The 15420-nt window shown below is 48.5% G+C and overlaps 1 protein-coding gene across 3 annotated transcripts; it reads right to left on the reverse strand.

Moving 5' to 3' along the window:
* Positions 1 to 692: 692 nt before the first annotated feature.
* LOC119933266 (zinc finger protein 11-like) lies at positions 693 to 12439 on the reverse strand. Of its 3 annotated transcripts, none has more exons than XM_038752687.1 (7): positions 12363 to 12439; positions 10202 to 10746; positions 9985 to 10076; positions 8328 to 8451; positions 6722 to 6835; positions 2314 to 5986; positions 693 to 1473 (listed from the first exon to the last, which is right to left on the reverse strand). In XM_038752687.1, the coding sequence occupies exons 2-7, from the start codon at positions 10569 to 10571 to the stop codon at positions 1230 to 1232; spliced, it is 4617 nt and encodes a 1538-aa protein (XP_038608615.1). In that variant the 5' UTR covers positions 10572 to 10746; positions 12363 to 12439; the 3' UTR covers positions 693 to 1229. The 3 variants fall into 3 exon arrangements, with proteins under 3 accessions (XP_038608615.1, XP_038608614.1, XP_038608616.1); XM_038752686.1 differs by having other exon boundaries at positions 2314 to 5989; XM_038752688.1 differs by lacking the exons at positions 8328 to 8451; positions 10202 to 10746; positions 12363 to 12439 and having other exon boundaries at positions 2314 to 5989; positions 9985 to 10005.
* Between the last annotated feature and the right edge of the window lie 2981 nt (positions 12440 to 15420).

A 15420-nucleotide genomic window follows, 5' to 3' on the forward strand; every position in this document is an offset into this window, starting at 1 on the left:
TTATTATTTTCTACTGTGCTATTAGAGAACGATGCACTTCCCCGTTTTGATATGCTCTATGGTGAACTGGGCAGATCCTTATTGAGTCTTGTGCCTGAATCTGCCCTCGATTTACAGAAAAAAAAGGCAATAGAAACAGATAAAAGAATAGGAAAGAGTTCAAAAGAACTGGAGTTGCATTATGTGAAGAAAACAAGTACAGTACTCATAGGTGTAGTGCGCTGTACTAAGTTCTTGGGACGTACAAAACAGTGACACACTCCCTGCCCACAAGAAGCTGGAACGGTGGATAGGAGAGCACCAGATATTTGTTCTCCATTTCCTCCGGGGAATAAACGAAAGGAAACTGGCTTAGATGTCAGGTAAAGGCAATTCAGAGTCGTCTGATAAATAGCACTGCTCTGGAAGCCACTAAATCTGAGTTCGAGTCTGGGCCCTGGCTCTCCCCCTGGTCTGCTGTGTGACTGGGACAAGTCACTTAACCTCTCTGGGGCTCAGTTTCTCATCTGCGAAATGGAGATAATAAGTAATACCTGCCTCTCCTTCTGTCCCAGCGATGTTGTGAAGATAGAATGAGCTCACTGCCCTGAAAACCCTTTAGAAAAGTACAAGTGCTCCCCACACTCAAGGGAAAAAAAAGTCACTTAGATTTAAAGAATTTCTTTATTGAAAGAATGATTATCCAAGGAAAATGGAATTACATGGTAAAAAAAACCAGAGACTCAAATCAGTCCCAGGAAGTTTAGGCATCAAATTATTCTGGAGTAAGAGGCCTAGCCCAAATGGCCTCCTAGAGGAGTCTCAGCTTCATTCCAGAGAGAATACAATGCCTCCTCTAAAAACAAAGCCTTTTGGTATGTCTCTAAAGTTCAGTCGAGTAGAATCCTTCCCTCTGTCAACACAATGTCAGGGTCCCTCCCTTGTGTGGCTCTTCTGGGGGTTAGAAATTTGAGTTCTGGCCTTTACCGCATTTGGGGCATTTGTAAATTCTCTCCAGAGTGGAGGCACTGATGCTTGGAGAGATTGGAGGTCTGGCTGAAACCTTTCCCACACCTGGGACATTTGTGAGGTTTCTCTCCAGGGTGGATGCACTGATGTTTGGAGAGATTGGAGCTATGGTTGAAGACTTTACCGCAGCTGTGGCATTTGTAAGGTTTCTCTCCAGTGTGGACACACTGATGTTTGGAGAGGTTGGAGCTATGGCTGAAGTGTTCCCCACACATGGAGCACTAATGAGGTTTCTCTCCATTAAGGACACACTGATGTTTGGAAAGGTTGGAATTACAGCTGAAACCTTCCCCACACCTGGGACATATATAAGGTTTCTCTGCAGTGTGGATGCACTGATGCTTGGAGAGGTTGGAGGTCTGACTGAAACCTTCCCCACACGTGGGACATTTGTGAGGTTTCTCTCCATTGTGGACACACTGATGTTTGGTGAGGTTGGAGCTACAGCTGAAACCTTCCCCACACCTGGGACATTTGTAAGGTTTCTCTCCAGTGTGGACGCACTGATGTTCGGAGAGGTTGGAGCTATGGCTGAAGTGTTCCCCACACCTGGGGCATTTATGAGGTTTCTCTCCATTGAGGACACACTGATGTTTGGAAAGGTTGGAGCTACAGCTAAAACCTTCCCCACACCTGGGACACTTATAAGGTTTCTCTCCAGTGTGGCTGCACTGATGCTTGGAGAGGTTGGAGCTATGGCTGAAACCTTCCCCACACGTGGGGCATTTGTGAGGTTTCTCTCTATTGTCGACACATTGATGTTTGGAGAGGTTGGAGCTATGGCTGAAATCTTCCCCACACCTGGGACATTTGTAAGGTTTCTCTCCAGTGTGGATGCACTGATGTTCGGAGAGGTTGGAGCTATGGCTGAAATCTTCCCCACACCTGGGACATTTGTAAGGTTTCTCTCCAGTGTGGATGCACTGATGTTCGGAGAGGTTGGAGCTATGGCTGAAATCTTCCCCACACCTGGGACATTTGTAAGGTTTCTCTCCAGTGTGGATGCACTGATGTTCGGAGAGGTTGGAGCTATGGCTGAAATCTTCCCCACACCTGGGACATTTGTAAGGTTTCTCTCCAGTGTGGATGCACTGATGTTCGGAGAGGTTGGAGCTATGGCTGAAATCTTCCCCACACCTGGGACATTTGTAAGGTTTCTCTCCAGTGTGGATGCACTGATGTTCGGAGAGGTTGGAGTTATGGCTGAAGTGTTCCCCACACCTGGGACATTTGTAAGGTTTCTCTCCAGTGTGGATGCACTGATGTTCGGAGAGGTTGGAGTTATGACTGAAGTGTTCCCCACACCTGGGACATTTGTAAGGTTTCTCTCCAGTGTGGACGCACTGATGTTCGGAGAGGTTGGAGCTATGGCTGAAGTGTTCCCCACACCTGGGGCACTTATGAGGTTTCTCTCCATTGAGGACACACTGATGTTTGGAAAGGTTGGAGCTACAGCTGAAACCTTCCCCACACCTGGGACACTTATAAGGTTTCTCTCCAGTGTGGCTGCACTGATGCTTGGAGAGGTTGGAGCTATGGCTGAAACCTTCCCCACACGTGGGGCATTTGTGAGGTTTCTCTCTATTGTCGACACATTGATGTTTGGAGAGGTTGGAGCTATGGCTGAAATCTTCCCCACACCTGGGACATTTGTAAGGTTTCTCTCCAGTGTGGATGCACTGATGTTCGGAGAGGTTGGAGCTATGGCTGAAATCTTCCCCACACCTGGGACATTTGTAAGGTTTCTCTCCAGTGTGGATGCACTGATGTTCGGAGAGGTTGGAGCTATGGCTGAAATCTTCCCCACACCTGGGACATTTGTAAGGTTTCTCTCCAGTGTGGATGCACTGATGTTCGGAGAGGTTGGAGTTATGGCTGAAGTGTTCCCCACACCTGGGACATTTGTAAGGTTTCTCTCCAGTGTGGACGCACTGATGTTCGGAGAGGTTGGAGCTATGGCTGAAGTGTTCCCCACACCTGGGGCATTTATGAGGTTTCTCTCCATTGAGGACACACTGATGTTTGGAAAGGTTGGAGCTACAGCTGAAACCTTCCCCACACCTGGGACACTTATAAGGTTTCTCTCCAGTGTGGCTGCACTGATGCTTGGAGAGGTTGGAGCTATGGCTGAAACCTTCCCCACACGTGGGGCATTTGTGAGGTTTCTCTCTATTGTCGACACATTGATGTTTGGAGAGGTTGGAGCTATGGCTGAAATCTTCCCCACACCTGGGACATTTGTAAGGTTTCTCTCCAGTGTGGATGCACTGATGTTCGGAGAGGTTGGAGCTATGGCTGAAGTCTTCCCCACACCTGGGACATTTGTAAGGTTTCTCTCCAGTGTGGATGCACTGATGTTCGGAGAGGTTGGAGCTATGGCTGAAATCTTCCCCACACCTGGGACATTTGTAAGGTTTCTCTCCAGTGTGGATGCACTGATGTTCGGAGAGGTTGGAGCTATGGCTGAAATCTTCCCCACACCTGGGACATTTGTAAGGTTTCTCTCCAGTGTGGATGCACTGATGTTCGGAGAGGTTGGAGCTATGGCTGAAATCTTCCCCACACCTGGGACATTTGTAAGGTTTCTCTCCAGTGTGGACGCACTGATGTTCGGAGAGGTTGGAGCTATGGCTGAAGTGTTCCCCACACCTGGGGCACTTATGAGGTTTCTCTCCATTGAGGACACACTGATGTTTGGAAAGGTTGGAGCTACAGCTGAAACCTTCCCCACACCTGGGACACTTATAAGGTTTCTCTCCAGTGTGGCTGCACTGATGCTTGGAGAGGTTGGAGCTATGGCTGAAACCTTCCCCACACGTGGGGCATTTGTGAGGTTTCTCTCCATTGTCGACACATTGATGTTTGGAGAGGTTGGAGCTATGGCTGAAATCTTCCCCACACCTGGGACATTTGTAAGGTTTCTCTCCAGTGTGGATGCACTGATGTTCGGAGAGGTTGGAGCTATGGCTGAAATCTTCCCCACACCTGGGACATTTGTAAGGTTTCTCTCCAGTGTGGATGCACTGATGTTCGGAGAGGTTGGAGCTATGGCTGAAATCTTCCCCACACCTGGGACATTTGTAAGGTTTCTCTCCAGTGTGGATGCACTGGTGTTCGGAGAGGTTGGAGTTATGGCTGAAGTGTTCCCCACACCTGGGACATTTGTAAGGTTTCTCTCCAGTGTGGACGCACTGATGTTCGGAGAGGTTGGAGCTATGGCTGAAGTGTTCCCCACACCTGGGGCACTTATGAGGTTTCTCTCCATTGAGGACACACTGATGTTTGGAAAGGTTGGAGCTACAGCTGAAACCTTCCCCACACCTGGGACACTTATAAGGTTTCTCTCCAGTGTGGCTGCACTGATGCTTGGAGAGGTTGGAGCTATGGCTGAAACCTTCCCCACACGTGGGGCATTTGTGAGGTTTCTCTCCATTGTCGACACATTGATGTTTGGAGAGGTTGGAGCTATGGCTGAAATCTTCCCCACACCTGGGACATTTGTAAGGTTTCTCTCCAGTGTGGATGCACTGATGTTCGGAGAGGTTGGAGCTATGGCTGAAATCTTCCCCACACCTGGGACATTTGTAAGGTTTCTCTCCAGTGTGGATGCACTGATGTTCGGAGAGGTTGGCGTTATGGCTGAAGTGTTCCCCACACCTGGGACATTTGTAAGGTTTCTCTCCAGTGTGGATGCACTGATGTTCGGAGAGGTTGGAGCTATGGCTGAAATCTTCCCCACACCTGGGACATTTGTAAGGTTTCTCTCCAGTGTGGATGCACTGATGTTCGGAGAGGTTGGAGCTATGGCTGAAATCTTCCCCACACCTGGGACATTTGTAAGGTTTCTCTCCAGTGTGGATGCACTGATGTTCGGAGAGGTTGGAGTTATGGCTGAAGTGTTCCCCACATCTGGGGCATTTGTGAGGTTTCTCTCCAAAGTGGACACACTGATGGTTGGAGGTCTGGCTGAAACCTTCCTCAAACGTGGGGCATTTGTGAGGTTTTTCTCCATTGTGGACGCACTGATGTTTGGAGAGGTTGGAGCTATGGCTGAAGCCTTTTTCACAGCCGGAGCACTTGTAGGGTTCCTTTCCCATGTGAGTTCTCTGGTGCTGAACCAGGTTACCTTCCTCTTTCAATCTCTTTCCACACTCTTCCATGTGCTTCCTCTGGTGCTGGACAAGTTTGGATTTTTGACTGAATCCCTTGCCACCGTCAGGGCATGTGTACCGTCTCCCTCCTGCGTGAGACCTCTGGTGTTGGATTAGCTTTAATTTCTGAGAAAAGCTTTTCCCACAGTGACATGGATAGGACCTCTCTTCTTTGTGGATTCTCTGGTGCATGGCCAGGTTGCAGCTCTGACTGAATCCTTTTCCACAGCTGGGGCACTTGTAGAGTTTCCCTGCCACGGGAGGCCTCCCACGCAGGGAGAGGTTTGATTTCTGATGGAAGCCGCTTCTGCATTCACACCTGTAGGCTTTCTCTTCCCCTTGAGTCCCCTGGTGCAGGATGAGTTTGGGTTTCTGAGAGAAACGTATACCACAGTCACAGAGAAAAGGCTCCTCTCCCGAGCGGATGAGCTGATGTTTAGAAAGCTTTGCGCTCCGACTGAAGCCTTCCCCAGATTTGGGGCGTTTGAAGGGCTTTTCTCTTGTGTGGGTCCTCGGGTGGAGGGTGAGGTTAGATTTCTGGCTGGAGCCTTTCCCACACTCGCGGGGGCTCCCTCCTCGGGGGTCTCTCTGCTGACTGGCGAGGCAGACCATCTGGTGGCTCCTCGTTACGCCTCCCTGCTCCGACGTGTCTCCCTGAGGGCTTTCAAGGAAGGAAGGGAGGCCCGACTTCTTCCTGCTAAGGTCTGGCTCATCCTCCCAGACTCCCCCGGGGAGGTCTTGAGCAGGTGCCCCTCCTTGGCACTGTTTGGGTGTCCCTACAGTTTCCTTGCCCTGAGGAATTTTGTTATGACTCTCCCTTGGGCTTCCTGCAGGAAAAAATGAGATCGATCCATCAGTTAGTAGTAATAACTGAGCCGGGAAGAGTACAGTAGAAAAAGACATGACCCCTGCCCACAGTGAGCTTACAATCAAGCGAAGAAGTCAGACAAAAAAATAAGGAATGTTCAAGTAGAACGCAGAATGATGATATGTACAAAAAGGGCAACTGGAAGTAGGGCCGAGGGGCTGAGATGACAAGATGGAGGCTATGACCTGGGGAAGACCTGGAGGAGGAGGGATTTCAAAAGGGTTCCAGAGTTGGGGAGAGCTGTGGTCTTGCAGATTTGAAAGGGGAGGGAATTCTATTCAGGACCATAATGGCTCTGTAATTTATTTAAATGAACGTCAGTCTGCCCTTCTAGACTGTAAGCTTGCTGTGGACAGGGGATATATCCCTTCTGTCGTTATACTGTACTCTGCTAAGCGCTTAGTACAGTGCTCTGTACTATGAGTGACTGAAATCCCCAGAATGGGCTGCCTCCTTGAAGTTTAAGAATGTTTGTTGATGGAGATGGACGGATTGATTGATTGAAAGACTTTCTAACTCTTTCCCCCCAGAGGGAGGGTGGGAACAACTCCCCTCCCTCCTAATGCCACAGGGGGAAAACTTGGGAAATAAATACCAAATCCAGGCACCCAACGGACTCTGGAGAGGGTTGGGGGGACAGAGACCCAGTGATGGCCGGGCAGGGGTAACCAGGGTGACTGAGTGTGGTTCTCACCTGTTGAAGCTGCTCTTGCACTCTCCCCTTCCTCGACCGTGGGGAAGTTGGGACCACCTGGTTCTTCACTGAACTCTATCCAGGTCCTCAGATCCACTTTAGGACATGGAATTCCTATCATGGGAAAGGAAAGACAGGAGATGATTGCACTATAACAGTAGTGGTACTTTCATTCATTCAATCATTTATTGAGCGTTTACTGTGTGCAGAGCACTGCACTAAGGGCTTGGGAAGTACAATTTGGCAACATATAGAGACGGTCCCTATCCAACAGTGGGCTCACAGTCTAGAAGGGGGAGACAGACAACAAAACAAAACATCTGGACACGTGTCAAGTCCTCAGAATAAGTAGAATTAAAGCTAGATGCACATTACTAACAAAATAAATAGAATTCATTCAATCGTATTTATTGAGTGCTTACTGTGTGCAGAACACTGTACTAAGCACTTGGGAAGTACAAGTTGGCAACATATAGAGACGGTCCCGACCCAACAGTGGGCTCACAGTCTAGAAGGGGGAGACAGACAACGAAACAAAACAAGTGGACGGGTGTCAAGTCATCAGAATAAATAGAAGTAAAGCTAGATGCACATTATTAACAAAATAAATAGAATAGTATGTACAAGTAAAATAGAGTAATAATCTACACATACATACAGGTGCTGTGGGGAGGGGAAGGAGGTAGGGTGGGGGGATGGGGAGGAGGAGAGGAAAAGGGGCTCAGTCTGGGAAGGCCTCTTGGAGGAGGCGAGCTCTCAGTAGGGCTTTGAAGGGAGGAAGAGAGCTAGCTTGGCGGATGGAGGGAGGGCATTCCAGGCCAGGGGGAGGATGTGGGCCAGGGGTCAATGGCAGGACAGGTGAGAACGAGGTACAGTGACGAGGTTAGCGGCAGAGGAGCGGAGGGTGCGGGCTGGGCTGTAAAAGGAGAGAAGGGAGGTGAGGTAGGAGGGGGTGAGGTGATGGATAGCCTTGAAGCCAAGAGTGAGGGTTTTTGCTTGATATGTAGGTTGACAGGCAGCCACTGGAGATTTTTGAGGAGTGGAGTAACATGCGCAGAGCGTTTCTCCACAAAGATGATCCGGGCAGCGGCGTGAAGTATAGACTGAAGTGGGGAGAGACAGGAGGATGGGAGATCAGACACGAGGATGATGCTGTAATCCAGCCAGGATAAAATGAGAGATTGAACCAGCAAGGTAGTGGTTTGGATAGAGAGAAAAGGGCAGTTAAGCGCTTACTGTGTGCCAGGCACTGTCCTAAGCACCGGGAGATATACAAGGTAAGATAAGATACGGGTGTTTAGTACAGTGCTCTGCACAGAGTAAGCGCTCAATAAATACGATTGATGATTGGGTAGATCCTAGGCAGCTAAGATCCCAGTGGCTTCCCTCTTCCATCATCCATCATCAATCGTATTTATTGATCCTGGGGCTCGGCTGGCTCGGGGGACCCACCCCAGAAATCAATCAATCGTATTTATTGAGCACTTACTGTGTGCACAGCACTGTACTAAGCGCTTGGGAAGTCCAAGTTGGCAACAGATAGAGACAGTCCCTACCCCACAGTGGGCTCACAGTCTAAAAAACCGAGGCTAGCCCAGCTCCTTACCCAGAAGCACCACATTCCCGTAGTTTTCCCCCATGACGTCCTGGTAGAGGGCCTTCTGAGAGGGATCCAAGCACTCCCACTCCTCCCGGGAAAAAGACACAGCTACATCCTCAAACAGCACCGCCTGAAACAACAGGTCCGCCCGCCCGTCAGTAAGGGAAGAGAAACAGAGAGCAGAAGAAATGGAGGCCGGAATGGTGGGGGAGAAGCAGTGTGGCCCGGTGGATAGATCACAGGCCCAGGAGTCAGAAGGACCTGGGTTCTAATCCCAGCTCTGCCACTTGTCTGCTGGGTGACCGTGGGCAAGTCACTTCACTTCTCTGGGCCTCAGTTACCTCATCGGTAAAATGGGAATTAAGACAGTGAGCCCCATTGCGGGAAGGGACTGGGTCCAACCCGATTTGCTTGTATCCACCCCAGGACTTAGTACAGTGCCTGGCATATAGTAAGCGCTTAACAAATACCACAATTATTATTATTATCATCATTATTACTATTATTACCTTAGTCAAGTCACTTCATTTCTCTGGGTCTTGGTTTTCTCAACTGTAAAATGGAGATTCAATTTCAACTCCATCCTCTTTAGACTGTGAGCCTCGTGTCGGGACGGGCTGTGTCCAACCTGTGTATACCCCAGCGTGTAGAAAATAGCATGGCCTAGTGGAAAGAGCCCGGGCTTGGGAGTCCGAGGAGCATTTGTCTGCTGTGTGACCTTGGACAAGTCACTTAAGTTTTCTGGGCCTCAATTTCCTCATCTGTAAAATGAGGGTTACGACTGTGAGCCCTGTGTGGGACGGGGACTGTGTCCAACCCAATTTTCACTATTATTGCCTGTTGGGCAAATTCCAGCCTTTTGGGAATGCCGGTCTACTCTACCATTTCTTCTATCCCTAATCTACTTTACTGACCAACCTCCCCCTGTAGACTGTAAGCTGCTAATGGGCAATCAATCAGGCAGTCATTTATGAAGCGCTTACCTTGTGCAGAGCACTGTACTAAGCACTTGAAAGAGTACAATATAACAGAGTTGGTAGACGAATTCCCTGCTCCCAGCGAGCTTACAGTCTACAGCAGGAGAGGATCCTATCAACTCAGTCGTATTGTACTTTTCCAAATGCTTATTCCAGTGCTCTGCACACAGTAAGCGCTCAATAAGTACCACTGATTGATTGAGTGATTGAATGGAAGGCAGCAATGTAGGTGGATGAAATGCCAGTGACACCTTTCCATTCCACTACCTGGGGTGTGGCATACAAGTGCAATGAGATATAGAAAGGATAAGGTGGTCTCATTTCATTCATTCAATTCAATTGTACTTATTGAGCGCTTACTGTGTGCAGAGCACTGTACTAAGCGCTTAATAATAACAATAATGGCATTAAGCGCTTACTATGTGCACAGCACTGTTCTAAGCGTTGGGGAGGTTACAAGGTGATCAGGTTGTCCCACAGGGGGCTCCCAGTCTTAATCCCCATTTTACAGATGAGGTAATTGAGGCACAGAGAAGTGAAGTGACTTGCCCAAAGTCACACAGCTGACAATTGGTGGAGCTGGGACGTGAACCCATGACCTCTGACTCCAAAGCCCATGCTCTTTCCACTGAGCCACACTGCTTCTCTATTTTGAGGGGGTGGGGGGCATAGGGACCCTTGCTCACCTGAGACCCATCTGGAAGAAGGGAGGATGCTTCCTCTAAGTCATTCTTGCTCCCTTGATGAGGCAGGCCAGGAATCCAGAGAACATCTAAAACTAACAGGAGAGAAAGGTGGCTTTTAAGATGGTGGAATCATGCCATGAATCTCTCTCTCGTGGGTACTCAGGACTCCTCTGCTGACCACGCTGTCCAATTCCTCCCTTGGTCAGCTGTCCCTCACCTTTCTCCTGCTGAATTTGGGTCACATCCTCCAGCAGAGATACCGCCTCGCCTCTGTTCAAATGCTTCGTCTGATCCCAAGTTCCCGTGTCTCCGGGCCAGTCGGGAGGGTTCAAAAGTGCTCTGGCAACCCCGGGATCAGCTCCTCTTTGAGTCTTTTTGCTCTCAGCCGCGGGAGGTGAGGGCTCCTGGAGTTGTTTGAGGGTCTTGTTGAAAAGGGGGGCACTTCTCGGTACCGAGCCACTCGCTGGTGAGACAAATTTGTATCCTGGCGAGATGTCCTCCCCCAACTTCATCCTTGGAGGTTCCATCTGTGTCTCCAAAACCTGGACCAAGGGATGCAAAGCTCTCTCCGGTGACTCTGGTAACATCTTCCCAAACCATCACAAGACCTCGCCGTGCCCTGACCAGAGTGGGCACCTGGTAAATACGGCCGACGGACTGCAACCTCCCGCTGAAGCGGCTGGCTTCGATCAATCCGAAGAGCAAACCCTCCTATCCCCGAAGCTGATCGAATACACGGGAAAGCATCAGCTCATGAGGATTCTGGGAGCGGGAGAGAGAGAAAGAGGTCATTAGAAAGGAGCTCTGCACACAGTAAGCGCTCAATAAATACGACTGAATGAATGAATTATTATTATTATTATTATTATTATTAATGTTTTGCATATAGAAACAAATACCATCATTATTTTTATTATCCGGGGACTGTATATATATCCCTGTACATATGTTTGTACATATTTATTACTCTATTTATTTATTTATTTTATTTGTACACATCTATTCTATTTATTTTATTTTGTTAGTATGTTTGGTTTTGTTCTCTGTCTCCCCCTTCTAGACTGTGAGCCCACTGTTGGGTAGGGACTGTCTCTTTATGTTGCCAATCTGTACTTCCCAAGCGCTTAGTACAGTGCTCTAAACATAGTAAGCGCTCAATAAATACGATTGATTGATTGATTGATTGATTGAAGTGCCTTGCCCAAAGTCACACAGCTGACAAGTGGTGGAGCCGGGATTTGAACCCATGACCTCTGACTCCAAAGCCCGGGCTCTTTCCATTGAGCCACGCGGCTTCAGTTGCCATAGCGACAGGACGGGGCAGGTCCAGAGTCACATTCCAATGGGCTGCTCCGCCTCTTTCCTCCACGCTCTCAGGCCGCTCTACCGCGCAGGCGCACTCGGCGACTCCACCGCGCAGGCGCAATCAGCGCCCCCAAACTACATTTCCCAGAAGCCCCGGGGCAGAGCACCCAATCCCGAACGCAGCAGGAAACGGCTCCACTGCCTGTTTCCGGCCTCCAAGTCGCCGGGACTTTCATTCATTCATTCATTCGTATTTATTGAGCGCTTACTGTGTGCGGAGCACTGTACTAAGCGCTTGGGAAGTACAAGTCGGCACATATAGAGACGGTCCCTACCCAACAACGGGCCCACAGTCTAGAAGGGGGAGACAGACAACAAAACAAAACATGTGGACAGGTGTCAAGTCGTCAGAACAAATAAAATTAAAGCTAGATGCACATCATTAATCAATCAATCGTATTTATTGAGCGCTCACTGTGTGCAGAGCACTGTACTAGGCGCTTGGGAAGTACAAGTTGGCAACATACAGAGACGGTCCTTACCCAACGGTGGGCTCACAGTCTAGAAGGGGGAGACAGACAACAAAACAAAACATATTAACAAAATAAAATAGAATAAATATGTACAGGTAAAATAAATAAATAAATAGAGTAATAAATCCGTACAAACATATATACAGGTGCTGGGGGGAAGGGAAGGAGGTAAGGCGGGGGGGATGGAGAGGAGGAGGGGGAGAGGAAGGAGGGGGCTACAGACAACAAAACATGTGGACAGGTGTCAAACAGAATTAAAGAATTACAACCTGATCTCCTTGTAACCTCCCCAGCGCTTAGAACAGTGCTTGGCACATAGTAAGCGCTTAACAAATACCATCGTCATCAATCAATCAATCAATCGTATTTATTGAGCGCTTACTGTGTGCAAAGCACTGTACTAAGCGCTTGGGAAGTCCAAGTTGGCAACACATAGGGACGGTCCCTACCCAACAGTGGGCTCACAGTCTAGAAGGGGATCATCATTATTAGGATGATGATGATTATTATTTCCTCCCATCGTATTTATTGAGCGCTTACTGTGTGCAGGGCAGTGGACTGAGCGCTCACGAACCCAGGCGTCCGGGCCTCCGAGTCATCAGCCTCTTGGTGGCAGGCCTCTTGGTGGCAGGGGGCTCGGTCCGGAGGGCTTCCCGGAGTCGGTGACAGCAGCGCAGGCCAAGAAAGGAACCCGCGGGGACGGAGGGCGGAGGTTGCCGTTTGTGCGCATGCCCGGGAGAGGCCCTCATTCATTCATTCAATCGTATTCATTCATTCATTCATTCAATCGTATTTATTGAGCGCTTACTGTGTGCAGAGCACTGGACTAAGCGCTTGGGAAGTCCAGGTTGGCAACATCTAGAGACGGTCCCTACCCAACAGCGGGATCCCAGTCTAGAAGGGGGAGACAGACAATAAAACAAAACATATTAACAAGAATGAAATAAATAGACTAGATATGTACAAGTAAAATAAATAAAATAAACAAATAAACAGAGTTCCAGGCACTGTACTAAGGGCTGGGGTGGATACAAGCAAGTCAGGAAGCTCTGTTCTAAGCGCTGGGATAGATACACGTTATTTATTTATTTATTTTACCTGTACATATCTATTCTATTTATTTTATTTTGTTTGTATGTTTGGTTTTGTTCTCTGTCTCCCCCTTTTAGACTGTGAGCCCACTGTTGGGTAGGGACTGTCTCTATATGTTGCCAATTTGTACTTCCCAAGCACATAGTAAGCACTCAATAAATATGATTGATGATGATGATGATGATACGGGCTTTGGAGTCAGAGGTCATGGGTTCGAATCCCGGTTCCACCACGTGTCTGCTGTGTGACCTTGGGCAAGTCACTTAATTAGCTCAAATGGCAGAGCGCTCGCTTAGCATGTGAGAGGTAGCGGGATCGACGCCCGCATTCTCCAAATTTTGAGAAGCAGCGTGGCTCAGTGGAAAGAGCACGGGCTTTGAAGTCAGAGGTCATGGGTTCGAATTCCGGCTCCACCATGTGTCTGCTGTGTGACCTTGGGCAAGTCATTTAACTTCTCGGAGCCTCAGTTACCTCATCTGTAAAATGGGGATGAAGCCTGTGAGCCCCACTTGTATCCCCCCCCGCCCTTAGAACAGTGCTTTGCACATAGTAAGCGCTTAACAAAGGCCATCATTATTATTATTATTATTATCATTATTATTATAAGGTTGACCTTATGACGCATGGGGCTCACAGACTAAGTAGGAGGGAGAACAGGTATTGCGTCCCCATTTTACAGTTGAGGAAACAGGCATGGAGAAGTGAAGTGATTGGCTCACACAGCAGGAAACTGGCAGGACAGAATTAGAACCCAGGTCCTCTGACTCCAACATCCAGGCTCTTTCCACACTGTTTCTGGCTTAGTTTGGGATCTCTGGATTGGGGAGTGGGTGGTCCCAAGGAAGGAGGAGGATGGGCTTCCACCGGGGCCTCCATGACTCGCTTAAGCAGCGAAAAAAATGGGGCACTTACACGAGTGAATATGATATTTAACATTATCTCAGATGGTTGGTTTAATTGAGAACCAGCATGGACTAGTGTGAAGAACATGAACCTGGGAACCAGAGGACCTGGGTTCTAGTCTCAGCTCCGCCACTTGCCTGTTACGTGATTTTTGGCAAGTCATGTCGTTTCTCTGTGCCTCAGTTTCCTCAATTTTAATTGGGCATTCAGTACTTCCTCCTCCTCAAGCTGTGAGCCCCATGTGGAGACAGGGACTGTGCCTGACTTGAGACTATCTTGTACCTACCCCGGCAATTAGTAGAGTGTTTGGCACGTAGTAATAATAATCTTGGTATTTGTTAAGCACTTACTATGTGCCAAGCACTGTTCTAAGCGCTGGGAAGGATACAAGGTGATCAGGTTGTCCCATGTGGGGCTCACAATCTTAATCCCCATTTTACAGATGAGGTAACGGAGGCCCAGAGAAGTTAAGTGACTGGCCCAAAGTCACACAGCTGGCAAATTTGAACCCATGACCTCTGATTCCAAAGCCCGTGCTCTTTCTACTGAGCCACGCTGCACTAAGTACGCACTTAATAAATAACATTATTATAATTTTGTCCTAATGGTCCCATGACTCTGCCCAATGCCACTTAGATTATGAGTCCTCACGTGGATAATAATGATGATGGCATTTATTAAGCGCTTACTATGTGCAAAGCACTGTTCTAAGCACTGGGGAGGTTACAAGGCGATCAGGTTGTCCCTCAGGGGGCTCACAGTCTTAATCCCCATTTTACAGATGAGGGAACTGAGGCACAGAGAAGTTAAGTGACTTGCCCAAAGTCACACAGCTGGCAATTGGCAGAGCCAGGATTTGAACCCATGACCTCTGACTCCAAAGCCCGGGCTCTTTCCACTGAGCCACTGTGGATCAGGGACTGTGTCCAATCTAACTATCCCAGCACCTCACAAATTGAATAAACGGATTGCAAGCTCTTTGTCGGCAGGGATTTCATCTACCAACTCCACTGTATTGTGCTCTCCCAGTTATTCTGGATGTATTAAGGGCTCAATAAAACCCTTCAATGATGAATGAATTGAATACCATTACAACTACAAGCATCTTCAGTCTTCAGTTACTAAGTTCTCCCACTCCTTCCTATATAGGGAAGCAGTGTGGCTTAGTGGAAAGAGCACAGTCCAAGGCGTCAGAGGATATGGGTTCTAATCCTGGCTCTGCCACTTGCCTGCTGTGTGACTTTGGGCAAGTCAGTTCATTTCTCTGGGCCTTAGTTCCCTCATTTAATAATAATAATAATGGCATTTGTTAAGCGCTTACTATGTGCAGAGCACTGTTCTAAGCGCTGGGGGGGATACAAGGTGATTAAGTTGTCCCACGTGCAGCTCACAGTCTTCATCCCCATTTTACAGATGAGGTCACTGAGGTTCAGAGAAGTTAAGTGACTTGCCCAAGGTCATTTTTGTAAAGTGGAGATTAGGCTCAGTGGAAAGAGCCCGGGCTTTGGAGTCAGAGGTCATGGGTTCAAACCCCGGCTCCGCCGATTGTCAGCTGTGTGACTTTGGGCAAGTCACTTCACTTCTCTGGGCCTCAGTTACCTCA

Source organism: Tachyglossus aculeatus, chromosome 10, assembly GCF_015852505.1.
Source record: "Tachyglossus aculeatus isolate mTacAcu1 chromosome 10, mTacAcu1.pri, whole genome shotgun sequence".
Taxonomy (NCBI): domain Eukaryota; kingdom Metazoa; phylum Chordata; class Mammalia; order Monotremata; family Tachyglossidae; genus Tachyglossus; species Tachyglossus aculeatus.

Bases quoted from the DNA above. Each gene is read 5' to 3' on its own strand.
- LOC119933266 (XM_038752686.1), bottom strand. From the start codon at position 10,571: ATGTTACCAGAGTCACCGGAGAGAGCTTTGCATCCCTTGGTCCAGGTT. The intron at 8,452-9,984 runs GTGAGCAAGGGT...CTGTTGTTTCAG, and splicing joins TTCTTCCAGATGGGTCTCAG to GCGGTGCTGTTTGAGGATGT. The intron at 6,836-8,327 runs GTAAGGAGCTGG...TTCCCATGATAG, and splicing joins CGGGAATGTGGTGCTTCTGG to GAATTCCATGTCCTAAAGTG.